Here is a 20,503-nt window from a genome sequence, read left to right on the forward strand (position 1 = left end):
TAAATATCATCCAATTAACTTCATCACTGTTGAGTTCCCACAATAGGCCTAGTGTGAAAGTACCTAACAGAATATAGGAAAAGGTAGTATTCATTCAGTAAGCATTTGATCTTTTTATTTTAAGATACATTGTAGGTATTCCATATGTAGACATGTTGTGGAGGTAACAAGTAGGTTACTGTATAAACATTAGCACTTTAAATTTTACAGTATGTTTTCAAGTGTTGCTATTATAGAATTAAAACCTAAATCCAAAAACTAATAAGCTATTCAAGATTTCCTTCCTTCATGACAGCTGTTATGTTGATATCAGTCAGTTATCATCAACTTAAATGCCATTGTTCCATGAAGAAAAAAATTACTTGAGAGGGTGTTCCTATCAATGCAAGTATAATGGGGTAAATGCCTGAAGAAATGAAACCTTGTTCTCTCTTTCAAATTCTGGGGTCCAGTCTAATTCTGGCCCAGACCTCTACCAACAGAATCAAGAATCCAGTTTATGTAGCTTTCTCTTCTCAGTAATTCTTGTATCCATCAGGAGCAGACTTCAAACCCCAAGTCAATTTCATCCTATTTGCCTATTGTTTGGAACTGTCCAAATCGGAAGCTAAAGTTGTCACACATTTGAGTGGCATTCCTGTTCTAGGCTTCCTCTCCTAGAATAGGGTCAGAACTGAACCAAATTACAGGACCATCTGCTAGTCCACTTACCCATGGCACTCACCCATTTTCCTGGCATGACAAAAGACCTCAGAAAAACAAGACCTATTTTTCCCCTTATGCAAAATTAGTTTTATTTCTTCTGCTGTACTACATCAATTAATGAGCATAAATCAAGAGAAGTTGAATGAGAAGGCCTCATAATTCAGAGAAATTTGCTATGAAGTTGATTTCAGTTTCAGGTTTAACTGTTTCCCTCCTACTTTTCCTTTTATTTTCAGGTTCTCTTGGTTACAAACTCCTTCCCTTCTGGTGCTGCAAAAATGAGTGGGAAATCCCTGCTCTTAAAGGTCATTCTCTTGGGTGATGGTGGAGTTGGGAAAAGTTCGCTTATGAACCGTTATGTAACCAACAAATTTGACTCCCAGGCTTTTCACACCATAGGGGTAGAGTTCTTAAATCGAGATCTGGAGGTAGATGGACGCTTTGTAACCCTCCAGATCTGGGACACTGCAGGGCAGGAACGTTTCAAGAGCCTTAGGACACCCTTCTACAGGGGAGCAGACTGCTGCCTCTTGACCTTCAGCGTGGATGATCGGCAGAGCTTCGAGAATCTTGGTAACTGGCAAAAAGAATTTATTTACTATGCAGATGTGAAGGACCCTGAGCATTTCCCCTTTGTAGTTCTGGGTAACAAGGTAGACAAAGAGGATAGGCAAGTGACTACTGAGGAGGCGCAAGCCTGGTGCATGGAGAATGGGGATTACCCTTATTTAGAAACTAGTGCCAAAGATGATACTAATGTGACAGTGGCCTTTGAAGAAGCTGTCAGGCAAGTGTTGGCTGTAGAGGAACAGCTGGAGCATTGCATGTTGGGTCACACCATTGACTTGAACAGTGGCTCCAAAGCAGGGTCTTCGTGCTGTTAAAGATAGGGAGCCTTTTAAAAATGTGCCCCAAATTGGTCAGTCAGTAGTGTAAGAATAACTGTGCCCCTCTAAGAGTGCGCGCGCACACACACACACACACACACACACACAAGAGGGTAAGAGACAAGGTTCTGATTGTGAAACAGAGCCTTTCAAATTGAAGTGTAGATCTATAAAAAAGAAAAGAAAAGAAAGAAAAAAAAAGCTCTATCAAGCCAAGTGTATTTTGTGTAATTTCTGCTATTTCCCCTTCATGTGTGTCTCAGGACATATCAGAAAGTTTTAGTCCTGAGACAGTTAAATATTTTTTAAATCACAGTTTAGACCTAGAACCCAGCTGCATGAAGGAGTTAAAGAGCTACAACTATTTCTTAAAGTGTTCCATTAATCAACTAACAAATGTCACTATCAGACTCTTGCCAAGCAGTTTCTGACATTTCTGCCAAAGGGGAAAAAATCAGACTTTGAGCTGTATTACAATAAAAATAATAATGCAAATAAGGATTCCTAGGCTTGAACTATAAAGAAGTTGTAATGATTAGGAGTGCAAAAGTATAATGATATACACTGACTTGTTTAAATCCTTATGTATGGTTTGCTCCCATCTGAGCTTTTCAAAAAATACCATCTCAGTAAGAGATACTCTAATGACCCTGGCAATTGATCATACTTCTTGTGTTTGAAGTCATAGGATACTAGTGAATGGATTATGCTTAAATATGCCAACCACCTTTGCAAATAAATGGTTGGTCTGCTTTTCCTTCGTAAGTCTACTTTTGCTGCATAGAGATGTTGCTTCTCTGACAACCTCTTACCAATTTAGCAATGCTGCTTAGTATATGAAATTGGATGCAGTGCTCTCTGCTCATAATTTAGATGGTCCTTCGATCCAACATGCTGGGCTCATGGAGAAGGCTTCAGAAAAGATTGGGGGATAATGAACTTTTCTCACAGGGCTCCTTAACTCAAATATTTATTGTAGAAGAAGGAACTGGTTTCTTATATGTTGCACTGTATGTTAAACTAGCCTAATTAGGACATTGAAAGTGACAGAAGAGCAGATTTTAACCCAGTGTTAGAATGAATTTCCCATAATCAGAGTTGTCCAACGGTGGAATGGACTGCCTTAATAATGAGCTCCCTGCCTCTGAAAATATTCACTGGATGACCATCTGTTAGAATACCATAAAAAGATTTTCTGTACTGGCTACATGTTCAGTATAAAGTCCTTTCTGGCTCTAAGTTCTATGAATCTATAAATTACATCAGTGCCATGCTGTGGTTAGATTTATCTGATGATAACAGCTAAGACTATGGAGAGGGACTTTTAAAATTCTCAAACCATTCTGTGATCAATCTTTAACAGCAACTACATAGCTCTTCCTTTTGCTTTTGCACTGTGGCAGGAAAAATTCTTGAGCTCTGAGTAATCTTTATGTGCACTGATAAAAAAACATCTTAAAGCTCCCATGTTAAATATAAAAATGGTTTGACAGTTTTTGATTACCATGACTGCCAGTTATATACTGTATTATGAATATGCAGTGTGGTTCTTGTTGGTTGATCTGTTTATCCTGCATAGATTTTAATCTGTACTTTAAAACATCTATGATAAAAAATAGTGACAGACAGAAATTACCCCAAAAAGAGACCTAGGCCAGGAAGGGGGTGGGAGCTTTCATAGGAATACAGCCTAGAACTCTCCATTGTAGCCACATATGGAATCAGCCTTACTTACATGTAGGACCTTTGTGCTTTAAGAGCTCTGGGACATATTGGCAAAATAAAAGAGGACAGTATTTCAACCCAGTCATACTCAATATTTCCAATTAAGATATAATCCTTACCCCATTGTTCAATTAACTTTGATGCCAGAAGTCAAAGCCAGAACTGGGGCCCCACAGCTCTTAAGTACTGGTCCCTACCCTGCCTATGCCTATAGCCAGCCACACTGGTTTCCAAGTTCTATGATCATTTTGCTACAATCATGTTAGGGTGAAAATCTGTACGTCAGAACTGTTAAATGCTAATTATTTTCAAGTGCATGAGACCTGGGGCCTTCTCTTTCTACTTGCACTCTGCTTATACTAGTTTCTATTTGTAGATCTCAGGTCTTCATCATAAAGACCTCCATCAACTCACAAAAGTACTTGTCTCTGTTAGAGTGGCATGTGGTCATTTGAGTTAAAAAAAAAAAATTACCTGGGTGTCAGATTCATAGGCATCCTGTCCATCTAAGACAAGTGTTAATCTTATTGATCCATCAGCTGGAGCCCCTTTCCTCTTAGCCATACCATTGTTTTCTGCCAAACTACCACTCAATATCTTAATGAAAGCATTCAACATTAAGTGACATAAACAGTGGCATTTGGGTAAGCAACACTCAGTGGGGTGCTGACATATAGTTTGGGTAAGATTAAAAAACACCAAAGGCTGAAATCTGTGAGTACCAAGAACTGTGCATATAGGTTTAGAAATTGACTGTGTACCCTAGAATGTGCAGTGTAATATTTTCAGTAGGTGTTTTTTTAAGAACACTAGATTTTTGGAATAATATATTTCTAATTAGGACTATACTTCTTTTCAATGGTCTGTTAAAACATCATACAGAATATTTATTTAGTTTATTGTCATGTATTGGCTAACTTTCAGGGGCCTCAGATTCTGTATGTCTTCAGTGGATTGATGAATATCAGGTTAATTTGTGCCTGCCCCAGCCATCTCTACTTTATTCTGAGGTATTCCACAATCCTCTTGTTGCAGGTGCTGCTAAAAAAGAATCTCAAAATTGTGTACCAATATTTTCTTTCGACTGTAAAAAATCATCTGTGTTAAAGTGAATAAAAAGTGCATTTTGAATAATCAACACACAATGTTTGTGCTTCTTCCCTCCCTTTGTCTTTTTGAGCAATGGGTGGGTGTGGTGGACAGTACTTATTAATCAAGTCACTCTTTCAGGCTGCACTGGATGTGGCCTCTGGATCATGTTTCATGTGGTACTCCAAGCAGCCACTACCTAGTGATCAGATACTGCTATACTGATTGTGAAGCAAACTCTAAAGATTGGGGCAGGGAGGTCCTTTTTATTTTATACCACTTTCTTTCTATTTATTTAGTTATTAGAGGCAGGGTCTCTCCATTTCTCAGGCTGGAGTGCAGTGACACAATCATGGCTCATAGCATCCTCAAACTCATGGGCTCAACCACTTTCTAATGCATGATATATATTGGGACTGGAAATTGAATCTTAACTTTCCACTTTATTTCTTTATTATAATTTAAAACCATTACTTAATGGATACAATGTAAACTATTCTGGTGATGGGTACACTAAAAGCCCAGATTTCAATCTGCAATATATCCATGTAACAAAACTGCACTTGTGCCCCCTAAATTTATACAAATAAAAGGAAAAAAATTATAATAAACAATGTTACGTAAAAAAAAAAAAAATGTTAAACCATCGCAAAATATAAACAGAGTAGACATATTCCCTTTATTTTCCTGACTGGTGAATTGTCCAGACCTTAGGAAAACATGAAAATATAGGTGAAACAAATAAGAAAAGCAAAGAATAATTTTGTTAAATATTCTGTTCTCTTGCCTCTCACATACTGGATTTTAAAGATATATTAGCACCCAATCACTTGAATATACATAATGGCAGTTTTTAAATTGGACACAAGTCTTTCCACAGCATATATAGTTTCATTACATTGGTTCCATCTGCCACAGATTTCACTCTCTTCTCTTCTCTGTCTACTTTTGCCTGTTGCAACTTTGGGCAGTCGAAATTGGGGGTGGGGAATTTGTTGAGAAACAGATTTTTTTTCCCACATGTACCATTTCCATCTCTGAGGATTATAATTTAACACATTATCAGACCATGCTTCAAATGCAGCACCCCAAATCATTTTGACTAGTCTATAATGATGCAACTTTTAGAATATAGAAAGTCATAGATTTATAAGCCACTTAATAAGGATTTGCTCATTCATAACTGACTCTTTTTTTTTTTTTTTTGAGATGGGGTCTCTCTCTGTCACCCAGGCTGGAGTGCAGTGGCCTGATCTCAGCTCACTGCAACCTCGGCCTCCCGGGCTCAAGCAAGTCTCATGCTTCAGTCTCCCTAATAGCTGGGATTACAGGCGCCCACCACCACACCTGGCTAATTTTTGTGTTTGTTGTAGAGACAGGGTTTCACCATGTTGGCCAGGCTGGTCTCAAACTCCTGGCCTCAGGTGATCCACCCACCTGGCCCTCCAAAGTGCTGGGATGACAGGTGTGAGCCAATGCGCCGGGGCCAATAACTGATATTTTAAAAACAGAATACTAACTTCCTGTCCTTGCTGTTTTTCTGCCTGATTCATAACCCAGTGGGAAATCTCCTCATGATGTCTTAAGAAACAGTATGGTCTCATTTTTTGGAAATGGTTTGGCGATAGTCCTTCCAGAAAGAGGAAGGTGTGGAATACATAATTTGTCTTCCATCTTGTAACTGTATTTTTAAAACACACTGGAAAATTGAGGTATCGATTCGAGTAATTTCAAGCTGGGAGGTGGGATTTCTGGTTCACAGATGGCATCTTCTAGCTGTGTGGAAGGGGGAAGGGGTTTCTCTTGGGCCTCTTTTATAAGGACACTAATCCCATTCATGAGGGATTCACCCTTGTGACCTAATCACCTTCCAAAGGCCCCATCTCCTTATAATACCATAATATTGGGGGTTAGGATTTCAACCTATGAATTTTGGGGGGGGGACACAAACATTCAGACCATAGCATACACCTTTTGATAAAACTATAATGTGCATGATTTGGGATATTCACTAATGTTTTATTTTTCCAAACTGGTCACTTTAATTTCCTCAAGTTTCCATCACCAAAAGAACTCTCATTCTTTACTACTTTCTCTTTAAGAGAAGGAAGGGATAATGACAAAAGCTACGCATGTTTACGAAATAAAAGAAAAATTATTAAATGCTTGCAAAATAATATGATATGCTTGCAAAAACTGGTGAGCAAGGATCTCTTATTCTGCTAGTGATGGTAGTGGTAATAATGTGTGAAAGGGTTTTTTTTTTAAGGGGGCAAGAAGTTACTTAATATTTTCCCAGTGAAAACAAGCAAGCATCTTCACAGCTCAAGATGTGGTGTCGTCACCTGTAGCCATAGAGGAACTGCTGCAGTGATCTTTGTGTCTTCATAAATCTCTTTGCCTTCTCCAAGGAAACACAGAGAATGATGATTCAGTTATATATAAAAGCCTTTTTAAACAGTGGGTTTTGTGTGTACAATTATGTGTATTTTTAAGTAATCTGCCAGTTCCTTTCGTGCTCTATGAACTATGGGTAAATGTGTAATGGGTCTCACTATAGCGCTCCTGAATTTTAATCAGACCTGCCAAGCTGTGCCGCCTCTAGTTAATTGATTGATAAAAAGAATTGGGAAATGCTGCCTTAATGAAAGAAATAGCTCTTAGTTCAACGTTAGCTATATTGATTAGAGTAAAAATACAAATCATGCCTTCCTGTGGTGCATTCATGAGGAAGCAAGAAACAGGCTCATATCATCTCTTTTCTCTTACATTGTTCCTGGCTGCCTTAGAAACGACATATCCAAGGGTGTGTCCTGTAATTTGCTGTTTGCATAATATTGTATTGAAGGGTTTACCACAATTACCCATATTGCTAAACATTTAATAGAGCATTTATTGCTAGACATTTAGGTTGTTTTACAGCTGCCTTCTTTTCATAAAATAAAGCAGCAGTGAAGTTCCTTAATATCAATCTTAATTCTCACCTCTGTTTATTTCCTACTAGTAAAATTTCTAGGTCAAAGAGTATGAATTTTTTATTAATTTTAATGTATACTGGCAAATTGGCCTCTAGAAACTTATCCCAAATGACATCAACACCAGTAGAATAAGAGGAGGACTATCTTTCCAACACCCAAACGTATGGACTATTATCTTCCTTTTTAACTCCGTATGTGCAGTCCAATGGGTGAAAACATGATCTCATGTTGTCATTTACATTTATTTAATTCTTTGAGAGTAATTGTTTATATATTTATAGGCCATTTTTATTTTTCCTTGAGTGAATGGACCTTATGGGGGTTGGGGAACATTCATTTTTGTTTCTTATTGATTCCAAGGAAATCCTTTTTTATATTGTGGGTATTAACCTTTGATCTTATCCACATTGCTGGTTTTCTGCAATGCCCTCCCATAGCTCTTGCCTTTTAATTTTGTTTATCGTATTTTAAAAATATACTGCCATATTATAGAAAAGGTTATGTTCTGACAAATTAGAAAACTATGGTGGTTTGGGGAAAGAGAAGTGCTTATTTGATTTGTCCTTTGTTTCTGATTATACTTGAGACTGCTTTTGTTTAGAAAGGTTATGAATCTAAGCTTCGGTCACCATGATACAAGAATTGCTAAAAATAAAAAATAAAAAATATTCATTCATCCAGGTGCTTTAATTGCATGATGTTGAATGACTGGTTTGAATTGAGTTTATTGCTGTAATAAACAGGTTATTCTGAAGCCTTGTGTTAAATATAAATGCAGAGATAAAAACAGTTCCACTTTCAACCACAAGGGGGCAATAAAGACCGGTTAGTGTTCTGCCATAAGACTATATATATATAAAACTTTATATATATACTTTATAAATATAAACTTTATTTATGTATTTATTTATTTATAGTATATATTTATATATCTATAGTACATATTATATATTTATATATGTAGTATATATGTATTATATATGTATATATATACTTTAAGTTCTGGGTTACATGTGCAGAACATGCAGTTTTGTAACATAGGTATACACGTGCCACGGTGATTTGTTGCACCCATTATCCCATCACCTACATTAGGTATTTCTCCTAATGTTATCCCTCCCCTAGCCCCCCACCCCCCACAGGCCCCAGTGTGTGATGCTCCCCTCCCTGTGTCCATGTGTTCTTATGGTTGAACTCCCACTTATGAGTGAGAACATGCAGAGTTTGGTTTTCTGATCTTGTGAAAGTTTGCTGAGAATGATAGTTTCCAGCTTCATTCATGTCCTGCCAGAGGTCACGAACTCATCCCTTTTTATGGCTGCATAGTATTCCGTGGTGTATATGTGCCATGTCTTCTTAATCCAGTCTATCATTGATGGACATTTGGGTTGGTTCCAAGTCTTTTCTATTGTGAATAGTGTCTCAATAAACATACGTGTACATGTGTCTTTATAGTGTAATGATTTATAATCCTTTGGGTATATGTCCAATAATAGAATTGCTAGGTCAAAAGATATTTCTAGTTCTAGATCCTTGAGGAATCGCCACACTGTCTTCCACAATGGTTGAACTAATGTACACTCCCACCAACAGTGTAAAAGCATTCCTATTTTTCTACAACCTTTCCAGCATCTGTTGTTTCCCAACTTTTTAATGATCGCCATTCTAACTGGCTTGAGAAGGTATCTCATTGTGGTTTTGATTTGCATTTCTCTAATGACCAGTGATGATGAGCATTTTTTATATGTATGTTGGCTGAATAAATGTCTTCTTTTGAGAAGTGTCTGTTCATATCCTTTGCCCATTTTTTGATGGGATTGTTGGCTTTTTTCTTGTAAATTTGCTTAAGTTCTTTGTAGATTCTAGGTATTAGCTCTTTGTCAGATGGATAGATTGCAAAAATTTTCTCCCATTCTGTAAGTTGCCTGTTCACTCTGATGATAGTTTCTTTTGCTGTGCAGAAGCTCTTTAGTTTAATTAGATCCCATTTGTCAGTTTTGGCTTTTGTTGTCATTGCTTTTGGTGTTTTAGACTTGAAGTCTTTGCCCATGCCTATGCCCTCAATGGTATTGCTCAGGTATTCTTCTGGGATGTTTATGGTCCTAGGTCTTATGTTTAAGTCTTTAATCCATCTTGAATTAATTTTTTTATAAGGTGTAAGAAAGGGGTACAGTTTCAGCTTTCTACTTATGGCTAGCCAGTTTTCCCAGCACCATTTATTAAATAGGGAATCCTTCCCCCATTTCTTGTTTTTGTCAGGTTTGTCAAAGATCAGATGGTTATAGATGTGTGGTGTTATTTCTGAGGCCTCTGTTCTGTTCCATTGGTCTCTATATCCGTTTTGGTACCACTGCCATGCTGTTTTGGTTATTGTAGCCTTGTAGTAAAGTTTGAAGTCAGGTGGCGTGATGCCTCCAGCTTTGTTCTTCTTGCCCAGGATTGTCTTGGCTATGCGAGCTCTTTTTTGGTTCCATATGAAGTATAATTTTTTCCAACTCTGAAGAAAGTCACTGATAGCTTGATGGGGATAGCATCGAATCTATAAATTACTTTGGGCGGTAAGGCCATTTTCACGATATCGATTCTTCCTATCCACGTACATGGAATGTTTTTCCATTTGTTTGTGTCCTGTCTTATTTCCTTGAGCAGTGGTTTGTAGTTCTCCTTGAAGAGGTCCTTCACATCCTGTGTAAGTTGTATTCCTAGGTATTTTATTCTCTTTGTAGCAATGGTGAATGGGAGTGCACTCATGATTTGGCTCTCTGTTTGTCTGTTACTGGTGTATAAGAATGCTTGTGATTTTTGCACATTGATTTTGTATCCTTAGACTTTGCTGAAGTTGCTTATCAGCTTAAGGAGATTTGGGGTTGAGACAATGGGGTTTTCTAAAATACAATCATGTCATCTGCAAACAGAGACCATTTGACTTCCTCTCTTCCTATTTGAATATGCTATATTGCTTTCTCTTGCCTGATTGCCCTGGCCAGAACTTGTAATACTATGTTGAATAGGAGTGTTGAGAGAGGGCATCCTTGTCTTGTGCCAGTTTTCCAAGGGAATGCTTCCAGTTTTTGCCCATTCAGTATGATATTGGCTGTGGGTTTGTCATAAATAGCTCTTATTATTTTGAGATACCTTCCATTGATATTGAGAGTTTTTAGCGTGAAAGACTGTTGAATTTTGTCAAAGGCCTTTTCAGCATCTATTGAGATAATCATGTGGTTTTTGTCATTGGTTCCCTTTATGTGATAGATTACATTTATTGATTTGTATATGTTAAACCAGCCTTGCATCCCAGGGAAGAAGCTGACCTGATTGTTGAGGATAAGCTTTTTGATGTGCTGCTGGATTCGGTTTGCCAGTATTTTATTGAGGATTTTTGCATCGATGTTCATCAGGGATATTGGCCTAAAATTCTCTTTTTTTGTTGTGTCTCTGCCAGGATTTGGTATCAGGATGATGCTGGCCTCATAAAGTGAGTTAGGGAGGATCCCCTCTTTTTCTATTGTTTGGAATAGTTTCAAAAGGAATAGTGCCAGCTCCCCTTTGTACCTCTGGTAGAATTTGGCTGTGAATCCATCTGGTCCTGGACCTTTTTTTTTTTTTTTTTTTTTTTTTGGTTGGTAGGCTATTAATTATTGTCTCAATTTCAGAACCTGTTGTTGGTCTATTCAGGGATTCAGCTTCTTCCTGGTTTAGTCTTGGGAGGGTGTATGTGTCCAGGAATTTATCCATTTCTTCTAGATTTTTCTGGTTAATTTGGGTAGAGGTGTTTGTAGTATTCTCTGATGGTAGTTTGTATTTCTGTGGGATCGGTTGTGATATCCCTTTATCATTTTTTATTGCGTGTATTTGATTCTTCTCTCTTTTCTTCTTTACTAGTCTTGCTAGCATTCTATCTATTTTGTTGATCTTTTCAAAAAAAAAAAACAGCTCCTGGATTCACTGATTTTTTGAAGGGTTTTTTGTGTCTCTATCTCCTTCAGTTCTGATCTGATCTTAGTTATTTCTTGTCTTATTTTAGCTTTTGAATTTGTTTGCTCTTGCTTTTCTAGTTCTTTTAATTGTGATATTAGGGTGTTGATTTTATATCTCTCCTGCTTTCTCTTGTGGGCATTTAGTGCTATAAATTTCCCTCTACACACTGCTTTAAATGTGTCCCAGAGATTCTGGTATGTTGTGTCTTTTTTCTCATTGGTTTCAAAGAACATCTTTATCTCTGCCTTCATTTTGTTATTCACCCAATAGTCATTCAGGATCAGGTTTTTCAGTTTACATGTAGTTGTGCGGTTTTGAGTGAGATTCTTAATCCTGAGTTCTAATTTGATTGCACTGTGGTCTGAGAGACAGTTTGTTGTGATTTCTGTTCTTTTACATTTGCTGAGGAGTCTTTTACTTCCAATTATGTGGTCAATTTTAGAATAAGTGTGATGTGGTGCTGAGAAGAATGTATATTCTGTTGATTTGGGGTGGAGAGTTCTGTAGATGTCTATCAGGTTCACTTGGTCCAGAGCTGAGTTCGAGTCCTGAATATCCTTGTTAATTTTCTGTCTCATTGATCGGTCTAATATTGACAGTAGGGTGTTAAAGTCTCCCATTATTATTCTGTGGGAGTCTAAGTCTCTTTGTAGGTCTCTTAGAACTTGCTTTATGAATCTGGGTGCTCCTGTATTGGGTGCATATATATTTAGGATGGTTAGCTCTTCTTGTTGCATTGATCCCTTTACCATTGTATAATGGCCTTCTTTGTCTCTTTTGATCTTTGTTAGTTTAAAGTCTGTTTTATCAGAGACCAGGATTGTAACCCCTGCTTTTTTCTTACTTTCTATTTGCATGGTAGATCTTCCTCCATCCCTTTATTTTGAGCCTATGTGTGCCTTTGCACATGAGATGGGTCTCCTGAATACAGCACACTGATGGGTCTTGACTCTTTATCCAATTTTCCAGTCTTTGTCTTTTAATTGGGGCATTTAGCCCATTTACATTTAAGGTTAATATTGTTATGTGTGAATAAAGCAGAGGTTGCAGTGAGCCAAGATCACGCCACTCTACTCCAGCCTGGCAACAGAGCAAGAGTCCATCTCAAAAACAAACAAACAAACAAAAACAAAAACAAAAAAACAGTTCTTGTGATATCATTGGTGACGGATTGCAGTATTTAATAGATGCTATATTAACTCTTTTTCTTAGATACTAGTTCTTCTAGTGTATTTAGTGTCTCACATATACTGATGCTTGTTTTCTTCTTTTTAATATCCACTCAATTTTAATTATGTTACCTTTTATTATTTTACAATGTATTTCAAAAAATGCTGTTACAGTTGCCTTAACTGCTCTATATGATCTGGAATAAAAGAACACTTAGAATTAGAAAAAAACAAAACAAAACAGTTTTTTTAGAAGAATTCTAGAAAAGGAAGGTTGAGTCCAGTTTAGGGGTGAGGTGCAGAAAATATGGTGATATGTGTGCCATTTTAGGTCAAATGTTGGAACAGACTCTAAGGTGCTTTGATCCAATCCCATCTTTTTATAGATAATAAAACTGGCACTGGACTTGCTGGCTCAAGCCTGTAATCCCAGCACTTTGGGAGGCCAAGGCAGGCGGATCACGAGATGAGGAGATCGAGACCATCCTGGCCATCATGGTGAAACCCCGTCTCTACTAAAAATACAAAAATTAGCCAGAGGTGGTGGCATGTGCCTGTAATCCCAGCTACTTAGGAGGCTGAAAGCACGAGAAACACTTGAACCCAGGAGGTGTATCACACCACTGCACTCCAGCCTGGGTGACAGAGCGATACTCTGTCTCAAAAAAAAAAAAAAAAAAAAAACACCTAAGGAACCGAGAAGCTGAGCAAATTTCTACAGGCAGTCTGGGGCTATGGTTTTAACACTGTAGTTTGGAGGACACAGAGAGATAAGGATGGGGAAGTAATGAAACCCGAGATGCAAAAAAAGGAAAGGTTTGGTTTAAAGCAAAGCAGGGTTTAGGCATCAGACAGTGGAGGGAGCAGAAGCAAACAGTAGCAAGCAGCTTTGGCCTGAAAGAAATTTTCCTAGAGTCTGTCGTATCCTTATTGTTCCTCCCAACAGGAAGTAACCTTAGGAACTACTGAGAAGTTATGCCTCCGCAATAGTCTCTGACTTACTGAATAAACAAAAGCTACAGAAAATTGTTGTTAAAATCAAAGTTGTTGGTTTTTGTTAGTGACCCAAGTCTTTAAGAGTCTGATTAAAAATTACCTAAATGATATAATCTAAGTGTTCCTACTAAATAGAACAAAGAAAGAGATACTTGACAGGGAGGATCACCAGGATCCTACTACTCAGTCCCACACTCTCCTTGTTTCTTTCATGTAGAGATAAAATAAGAAAAATAGCTATCAGCAATCAACTGTGGAAATTGCTGTTTAATTGACAACTATGCAGCAGTTTTTGGTTGCCATTGACTGAATGTATCGCCCAAATTAATATGTTAAAGCCTTAATCTCCCATGTGATGGTATTTGGTGGTGGAGTCTTTAAGAGGTTATTAGAGTTAGCTATTAGTTCATGAGAGTGGAGACTTCATAATGGGATTAGTGCCCTTATAAGAAGAGAAAGAGGGTATGGTGGCACATACCTGTGGTCCCAGCTACTTCAAAGGCTGAAGCAAGAGGATTGTTTGAGCCTAGGAGGTCCAGGTTGTAATGAGTCATGTTCATGACACTGCACTCCAGCCTGGGTGACAGAGAGAAACTCCTTGCCCCCACTTTCCATAAAACAGAGAGAGAGAGAGAGATAGGAGACCCCTCTTTCTCTCTCTTTCTGCTTTGAAGATACAAGAAAAAGGTAGCTGTCTGCAAATCAGGAAGGGGGCCCCACCAGACACTGAATCTGCCAGGACCTTGATCTTGAAGGTTCTTTCCCAGTCTTCAGAACTATGATAAATAAATTTCCCTTGTTAAGCCATTCAGTCTATGGTATTTTTATAGCAACCTAAGAAGACTAAGTCATTAGCTTTTGTTATTAGCTGTATTTCAGCCAAATGAGTCTTCTAATCTGTAGTGTTATTCTTTAGATTGTGATGGCATGGTTCTTTGTCCTAAGGGAATTTTTTCGTATATATTAAATTGAGTTGGAGAACTATTGTGTCTCTGCATGATACATTTTTTAATTTTTTTTCTAGACTATTTCTTTAGTTACAGTAATAAATGCATGTTTATTTGACATTCTGGTGGAGATTTAACTGGCATTTCCACATGTCACTATTATAATAAAAATTAATGTTTATAACAGGGATCCCTAGACATCGCAAGAGCCCAGATTAATTTCTGGATCATCAAAGAAAAAATAAGGGTTATTATTATTCTATTTTATGGTATGGAGAAGAAGCATTTCATGCATGTCGCATAGTGACATGATAATTAACCACAACATTCTATTTCCTTAGAATGGAGAGATTGTTTTCTTCCCCTCTTCACTTTTACTTCCTCATAGAATCCTATGATTTCACTAGTAGGTTGTTTTGTCCAAATTCCACCCAATGCTTGAGTATTTTCACCCAATGCTTGAGTATTTTCATCAAATGCCTGCCACAGAGGGCAGGTGACAGAAAAGTTACCATTTTTTGAAGCAGATCATTATATCTTGCAAAAATGGCACATGATCCCTTATACTGAGTAAATTCTGACTTCTTATGACTTCTACTGCTTGGTCCTAGAGCCACTCAAAACAAGGATTCCACATGACACAGAACTTCCAATAACTGAAGACAGCTCTTTCCCTTCTGGACATGATTTTTATGACTTGAAATATCCCCAGGTTCTTCAGGGAAATATGACATATTTAAGTCCCTCATTATTGCAGCAATCAAATAAATATCTGTTCAGTGTCTTCCCAGCATCAGGTACTGTTCGAGGTATGAAGGTGAAGAGAGTAAATGGGAAGTGGCAGAAGCATGATTGATACGATGTTAAGAAATGGGGATCTATTGTGAAAGGAACAAGGAATAAAAGAAGGTGTTCTAAGCAAAAGGGTAGGAAGCTTAGGTTTGGGTTAGAGAATGATTACTCTAATGTTGTGGAGGATAGGGGTGGTGGGACTGGGTATGAGAAGCCTAGAGGAAGGTGACTAGCGAGACGGCCAGAACAATAGACAGGAAAAGCTGAAGAGCCATGCAGGTTATGCCATGGCATTTAGACTTTATCCTGCCAATACCTTCAAAGAAGCATTCACAGAACAGCAGACCACTTGTAGCAGACCACCTGGGGGCTTTGTTAAAATGCAGATTCCTGGACCCCACCATGACCTGCTTAAAGTCTCTAAGGGTAGCGCAGCCCAGGCATCTGCATCTTATCAAGTTTTTCTGGTGACTCTGATGTAAAGCCCAGACGGCAGTAGTCAGAGAGTTTGTTAAGGCAATAGAAGCCAACAGGCATCCAGACCTCAGAGAGCCACACTCTGCTAAGACAAAAGAGTTTGGAAATGCCCTGGCTGGGAAGCAGGAACTCACTTCATCCCTCCACCTGCACCAATTTCCCCTTCACTATTTGCCTAGCTGGTGCCTTCTTTTTCTTGGTGTTCAGACTTAAACATCACCCCCTTGGAGTTCTTTCCTGGCCCCTTACCCAGTCTTACAGGTGTTCACAACATCCTGGGGTTTAAAAAATTCTATTGTGTCTCACTTTCCATGTGTGTGATTCTTCAGCAATGCTCCTTCTTATTAGCCACTAAGCGCCACGAAGTTGAGGCCTGGGCCTGCTGTGCACCCTACAGCACCTAGTACAGTGCCAGGCGTAGGGTAGATGCCAGCTAAAGATTTTTTAATTAAGCCAGGTGCAGTGGCACATACTTGCAGTCCCAGCTACTTGGGAGGTCGAGGTGGGAGGATCATTTGATCCCAGGAGTACAATACCTGCCTGGGCAACAAAGAGAGACCCTGCCTCGGAGGAAAGAAAAAAAAAAATAGAATGAATGCATGAAAGAATGCATGGGAGGCACTGGTGCCTGTCCCAGCTTGAACCACCATGCTGTGTGGCAGTGGCTCCACAGGGGCTCATCTTAGCTGCTCTGGTGGTAAGGTTTCTTGCAGCATCACTGTCTTAGTCAGCTCAGGTAGCAATAAAAAATATCACAACCTAGGTGGTTAAAAACAACAGAAATTAAGCCAAGCATGGTGGGTCACGCCTGTAATCCCAGCACTTTGGGAGGCCAAGGTGGGCAGATCACCTGAGGTCAGAAGTTCAAGACCAGCCTGACCAACATGGAGAAACCCCATCTCTACTAAAAATACAAAATTAGCCAGGTGTGGTGGCGCATGCCTGTAATCCCAGCTACTTGGGAGGCTGACACAGGGGAATGATTTGAACCCAGGAGGCAGAGGTTGCGGTGAGCTGAGATTGAGCCATTGCACTCTAACCTGGGCAACAAGAGCAAAACTCCATAAAAAAACAACAACAAAAAAAAAAACAGAAATTTATCTCTTACAGTTCTGGAGGCTGGAAATCCCAGACTAGGGTGGTCAGGCTCTCCAGAGGGCCCTCTTACTAGCTTGCAGATGGCCGCCATCTTATTGTTTCCTCACATAACAGAGAGAGAGAGACAGAGAGAGAGAAATCACGCTCTGGTCTCTCACTTTTCTTATAAGGACACCAATGTCATCGTGAGGACACCACCCTCATGACCTCATCTAAACGTAATTACCTCAAAAAAGGCTTCTTCTCCAAATACCATCCTATTAGGGGTTAGAGCTTCAACATATGAATTTCACTAGCATTCATTCCATAACAACCATTAATAGGCTTAAAAGGTAACAAAGAAAGGGCCTGGGCCCCTTCTTCATGGGTCCTAGTCTCTAGGCAGAATATGAAGTCAATCCCAACATGTACAGCAAACAGGAAAGCCAAGCTAGCCAGGTCTTGGGAAAGAAGCCACAGGCAAAGGTGCATTTCCAGCCAGTTAGCTAGATCCCCAAAGCCCAGGGGGAAGGAGGTCCTGTTTCTTACTGACCCTCTTGCCCTGGCCCCAGTTCATCTGGCCTCTGGCTCCCCAGCCTTCCTGCCTCCCTGAGAGTGGGCCCTCAGAGTTTCTCTTACAGCTGTTGTGTACAGAATCATGAGAAGGTGGCTTCTGAAGCTCAGGAGCATTGGGCTCCAAGGCAGTGTTTTCAAGGGTGCAGAGAAAACGAGAGATGGGCCATGTACCTTTGCATGGCATCACATGAGATGTGTATCGATCTAAACGTATTCTGAAGGGATGGCTCAGGTTACCTGTAAACAGCCTCTTTTGGGAGACAATATGGCCAGAATGTCATGTTCCTTCCAGAAAGACAGACCTGACAGTTTACAGCTCAACAAACCAAGTTCTGGAGAACGAGGCTCTCTGATGAGAGACCAATAGCTGACATTTATTGGGTGTTTATTAAGGCCATGTGCTGAGTGTTTTACATGCATTTTCAATAATCGTTTGAGGTAGGTACTGTTGTTGTCCCCATTTTACAGATGAGGAGACTAAGGCTTTGTCAAGCTAAATGGTTTTTCGGAGTTACGTATCTTGAAAGAAGCAGAGGCTAGCAGCCTGGCAACAGAGCCCATGATCTTTATGGCAGCAGCGTGTGTGTTACCTTCTGTGTACTAGCAAATAAAGACTGAAAGAGAAGGCAAGCAATATCCCTGGGGTCACATAGCCAGTTAATACCAGAGCTAGAACTAGAAATGCGGTCTTCTCTCCCCCACTCTGGCTCTCCTCCTGACATGACCTCAGTCACTCAAGGTACAATAGGGATAACTCATCCCATTTCACCCAGCCACTAGAGTCCCAGTGACCTAGACAGAAAGCTGAGGTCTCCTCCATCCCATGACTGGATTTTCTATGACTGCTCAGTACTCAGAAGATTCCAGGACTGAGAATCAATGGTGGAAATAGGTCTCTGGGTTTGACCACAACTGTGGAGAAAGATGACAGCCCAGCAGAACACCATGGTCACCCCGTGGCCATGAGTCTCTAGAGGTGCCGTTCAGCTTCCCAAGTCCCTGGGTTTTGGGGATGCCCTGTCACAACCCCTTTGGGGGAGCCTCCCACCCCTGCCATTGCATCTCTTCCTCCCCTTGGCTTCTCTCTGTCTAGTTGTGAGGGCTGGACTGAGTAGGTCACTCCCAACCAGGGTTTTTAATGAGAAGTTTTGCCATACCAAGGCAACAAAGATGAATAATTCAGTGAAGAAGCCCAGGGAATGTTATTCTTTCAGAGAAGAGTCCCTTGACAGTGGGAGAGGCAGGGAAGGTCTGCTTCTTCTTATGGGGGCAGTGGGGGCTGGGGTGACAGCAATAGAGAGAGGTGAAGAGGAGGAAAGTCCCACAGGAATCACTGACCATGCTTGCTTTCAGTAAAAAGTTTTAAACAGAAAAGTGATTGGAGATCAGAATTGCCTTTTTAAAGAGTACTGTGACTGCAGTGAGGAGATAGATCAGCCTTGGGGCTAGAAGCGGGCACGAGGAGCAGAGATTGGGCTGTTTTAATCATTCAGGTTTCAGTTATAATAAGAGGAAAAAGGTAGGACTGACAGAACTAGGTATGTATCATGAAGGAAGAGTCTAGAATGATTCTTTGGTTTTTGAGCACTTCTGAGCAAACTCTCATTTGTTCATTTCTCTCTTAAAATATGTCATTTTGGGAGTGTTTGGAACATGAAACAGTAAAATGCAACCATGAGCTGCTTTTCCCACCAGCATGGAATCTAGTGACAGCCTATGTCCTGGCATGTAGAAGATAGGGCAGACTTTGGGCTACGAGGACCGCCCCTTGTCTGCCCCATCTTTTAACTTTTCCTTCCTCAGGAACTTATTTGCTAAGGCCCACATAACTATATTACCAAACAGTCAATGTTTTTCCATCTTAGCCTTGAGACCAACATGAAGAGATCTGGTTAAATATCTTCCTAAGGTCTGAGTGCATTCTTTTATCACTTTGGATAAACAGGTTGAACAACCTTCAAAAATCTATCCCATATATGCACCTAACAATAGAGCCCCAAAATACATAATGCAAAAAGCTGATAGAACGGAAGGGAGAAATAAACAATTCAACAATAATAATAGTTAAAGACTTCAATATCTTACTTGAAATAATGAGTAGAAAAACTAGGCAACTAAACCACAAAGAAAAGACTTGAATAACACTATATACCTACCAGACCTAATAGGCATCTACAGAAAACTCCACCCCCAAACAGCAGTATACATATTCTTCTCCAGTGCAGAATGAACATTCTCCAGGATAGATTATATGTTAAGCCATAACAAAAGTCTCAATAAACTTTAAAAGACTTATATTATCTAAAGAATATTCTCTGATCATGGTAGGAAATTAGAAATCAACAAGTGAAGGCAATTTGGGAAATTCACAAATTCACAAATATGTGGAAATTAACACCCACCTAAATAACCAACAGATAAAAGGATAAATCACATGAAAAATTATAAAATACCTTGAGATGAATAAAAATGAAATTACAACCTGACTAAACTTACGGGATACAGGAAAAGCAGTGCTTAGAGGAAATTTATACTGTATCTGTAAATACCTATATTTAAAAGGAAGAAAGATCTCAAATCAATAACCAACTTTTCATCTTAAAACTAGGAAAAGAAGAGTAAACTAAATCCAAAGCCAGCAGAAAGAAGTAAATAACAAAGATTAGAGGTGGGTGCAGTGAGTCACACTTGTAATCCCAGCTACTTGGGAGGCTAAGGTGAGAAAATCACTTGAGTCCAGGAGCTCAAGGTTTCAGTGAGCTCTGGTTGTACCACTGTACTCTAGCCTGGATGACAGAGTGAGATCCTGTTTCTCAAAAGCAATCAAACAAAAAGATTAGAGGTAAACAAATGAAATAGAGAATAGAAAAACAATAGAGAAAATCAACAAAATCAAAAGTTGGTTCTTTGAAAAGATCAACAAAATTTAGCTAGACCTGCCAAGAAAAGAGACAGGAGTTGACTTACAAAAATCAGGAATAAAGTATCACCTTATAGAATTTTTTTAATTATAAAGAAAACTATTTTTTAAAAAAACTTCATAAACAAATTAAATAATTTAGATGAAACAATCATATTTCTAGAAAGGCACACACTGCCAAGCCTGA

The 20,503-nt window shown here is 39.1% G+C and overlaps 1 protein-coding gene across 7 annotated transcripts in view; it reads left to right on the plus strand.

Annotated features, from left to right (window-relative positions):
- RAB9B (RAB9B, member RAS oncogene family) overlaps positions 1–4,459 on the plus strand; it is an 85,425-nt gene extending 80,966 nt beyond the window's left edge. For all 7 annotated transcript variants that reach the window (XM_037988969.2, XM_073013495.1, XM_037988975.2 and 4 more), the window contains one exon: positions 942–4,459. In XM_037988969.2, the coding sequence (XP_037844897.1) occupies positions 984–1,589 (606 nt within the window). In that variant the 5' untranslated portion in view covers positions 942–983 and the 3' untranslated portion in view covers positions 1,590–4,459. The remainder of the gene's footprint in view (positions 1–941) is intronic.
- The last annotated feature ends 16,044 nt before the right edge of the window (positions 4,460–20,503 follow it).

The sequence above is a fragment of the Chlorocebus sabaeus genome, chromosome X, assembly GCF_047675955.1.
Source record: "Chlorocebus sabaeus isolate Y175 chromosome X, mChlSab1.0.hap1, whole genome shotgun sequence".
Taxonomy (NCBI): Eukaryota; Metazoa; Chordata; class Mammalia; order Primates; family Cercopithecidae; genus Chlorocebus; species Chlorocebus sabaeus.